We start from the raw sequence: 2,139 nt of genomic DNA, 5'->3' as shown, positions 1-2,139 counted from the left end.
TGCGGCTGTCATTCTTTCTAGTTTTTCACTTGTCGAAAAAAGACAAGGCAGATATTTCACCAATTTTGATATATGAAAAGTTTGATAACCTGAAAGGTATCTGCATATATGACGTTGTAGCCGCGTCTTTGTTAGATTGGGGCGTATTTTGGTTTTAGGAACTGACTCAGCGTTTCTCTCCCTTTTTGTTCCAGGTGTTTCCTTTTGAGTCTCAATTCCGTGTTGTGCGTGCGACGAAAAGGAGACAAAGGTGACTAACAAAAAGAGAAAAGAGGCGGAAAGGCAGAGAAAGTCGGCAGACGGAGGGAGAAAGAGAGACCGAGGCTGCCAGCTATTTTAAGTTCGGCTTTCGGAATTATTGATGCACTTTTGTTCCCTCGTATATTTCAAGGGCGGGCCGTGGTAATCCGTGTGCTCACAGGCACTGCGATATCACCTGCAAGCCTGACAGATTATTGCCTTCTCTGCTATACTCATTTATGTGATACAACAGAGCGGAAAGAGAAAGGGCAAGGGAGAAAGGGGAGACGAGTAAGGAAAGAGAACACGGTAGCGAGGAAGCGTGAAGCACAGGTGCCACAAAGGCAGCAGGGACGTTGTGCCTCCACATTGCCACGTCATGCCGGCGGCCCAGCGGCACCTTCACCTGGGAACTCGTGTGCTGTTTGGGTACTCGGGAGGGCCATGAAGGGGAGAGCGGAAAGGGAGTTTATTGTTTCATTATTATTCCTTTTTCCCAGGAGGCGAGTGCCGTGCCGCCCGCGCACGTCTTAATGGCGAAGCCCTGCGGAGCAAGCGGGGGAAAGCCCAGCTGGACTCGCAGCAGAAACACATCGGGCCCTTAACTGTCCTACCTGATCTCGCTAGGAATTATGCCTCTTTTATAGGCCGAGCATAGCGAGGCTCGGGCTCTGGTGGAGTGCTTTCTCTTCTTGTTTATGGCTGGAGTCGCCTTCTTTCATCTGGTTTTTATGCTTATTATTTTCCCTTTTACTTGTTTGCTGTGATGGCTTCTCCTTCGTGAGGTTCAGACGTTCGACTCGGTTCTTGCTGTGGCGTTGTAACTGCGAGTGCCTTGATACTCGAACCAAGCCAGAACAGCGCGGACAACTGGACAAGATGAAAACGTGATGCGCCGCTGGGCGAAGGCGCTTGTCATATCCGGCGCGGCCATTGCGAAGGCAGGTTGCATGGCGCCTGGATGGAACGGTCGGCGGTCAGTCGAGCGCTTTGCTTCTAAACTTTTGGTGAGAAAATCCGGAAGACTACTGCCAACCCGAGCGCCGCCTTTTCCCGCTTCTGTTTTCTCTCCTGCTTCCGTCGGTTTGCGAAAGTGAACTGTGCTTACTCTATTATGAAAAATGACAAATAACAATAGTAAAAGTGTAATTGAAAATTAGCAATACAGAAAGTTAATGAGGGGGCCAAGAATTTTCCCACACCGTTTCGCACAATCACGCCCGAAGAGCTGCATTTCCTGCAGGGACTGCGTTTTCACTCTTCTTCCTAACGAGGCATTAAAGCTTTTTTGCCGCTCGCTGGTATTCGTGGGTAATGAAAGTGTTTGCGGCAGGCGGACCCCCGTGTGAGTGCGAGGTGACACGAAGCTGGAGGGGGCACCCGCTAACAGCATGGTAGGAGAGAGAAGGCGGGAGTGGAAGGAGCAGCGGAAGAGGGCGTCAGAGAAGAAGTGTGTGGGGGGGGGGGGTACTCGCATGGTAGTGCTAATCGGCGTGGCAATGCAAGAGGGTCTAGTTGTCGAAGGAAATGTTCGTGGAACGATAGCAGTTAAACACAGCTCCATTTTAATATGGGACGAAATACAGAGGGCTGGGAGGGGAAGGATAAAAAGGGAAAACCGGTTGGCTCAAAAACTGTTTATTTACATCGCATGGAAATGTGAAAAAGGGTGTTGTTGGGACAGACCAAGCAGATGACAAGGGAAGGGGGAATAAACATGGAAAATGTAAAGGGGTAATGAAAATAACGAGCAATGAAAATAGCTTTCGATATTAGAAAAGGGGGTAGAATGTATGAGTTACATATAGCAGGTCATTAGAGGGTCGGGAGAAAGAGAATGGAAAAAAGTCCGAATGAAAGGGTTGCAAGAATGGAAACGAGACAAGAAAGGTTTAAGTG

At 49.1% G+C, this 2,139-nt stretch overlaps 1 protein-coding gene across 1 annotated transcript in view; it reads left to right on the top strand.

Annotated features, from left to right (window-relative positions):
• The first annotated feature begins 314 nt into the window (after nucleotides 1–314).
• LOC125028287 overlaps nucleotides 315–2,139 on the top strand; it is a 4,401-nt gene continuing 2,576 nt past the window's right edge. The window contains exon 1 of the mRNA XM_047617731.1: nucleotides 315–1,247. Coding sequence (XP_047473687.1) covers nucleotides 1,131–1,247 — 117 coding nt within the window. The 5' untranslated portion in view covers nucleotides 315–1,130. The remainder of the gene's footprint in view (nucleotides 1,248–2,139) is intronic.

Source organism: Penaeus chinensis, chromosome 8 (assembly GCF_019202785.1).
Source record: "Penaeus chinensis breed Huanghai No. 1 chromosome 8, ASM1920278v2, whole genome shotgun sequence".
Lineage (NCBI taxonomy): Eukaryota > Metazoa > Arthropoda > Malacostraca > Decapoda > Penaeidae > Penaeus > Penaeus chinensis.
The sequence above is the reverse complement of the archived record's forward strand: the minus strand, read 5'-3'. Positions and strand labels throughout refer to the sequence as shown.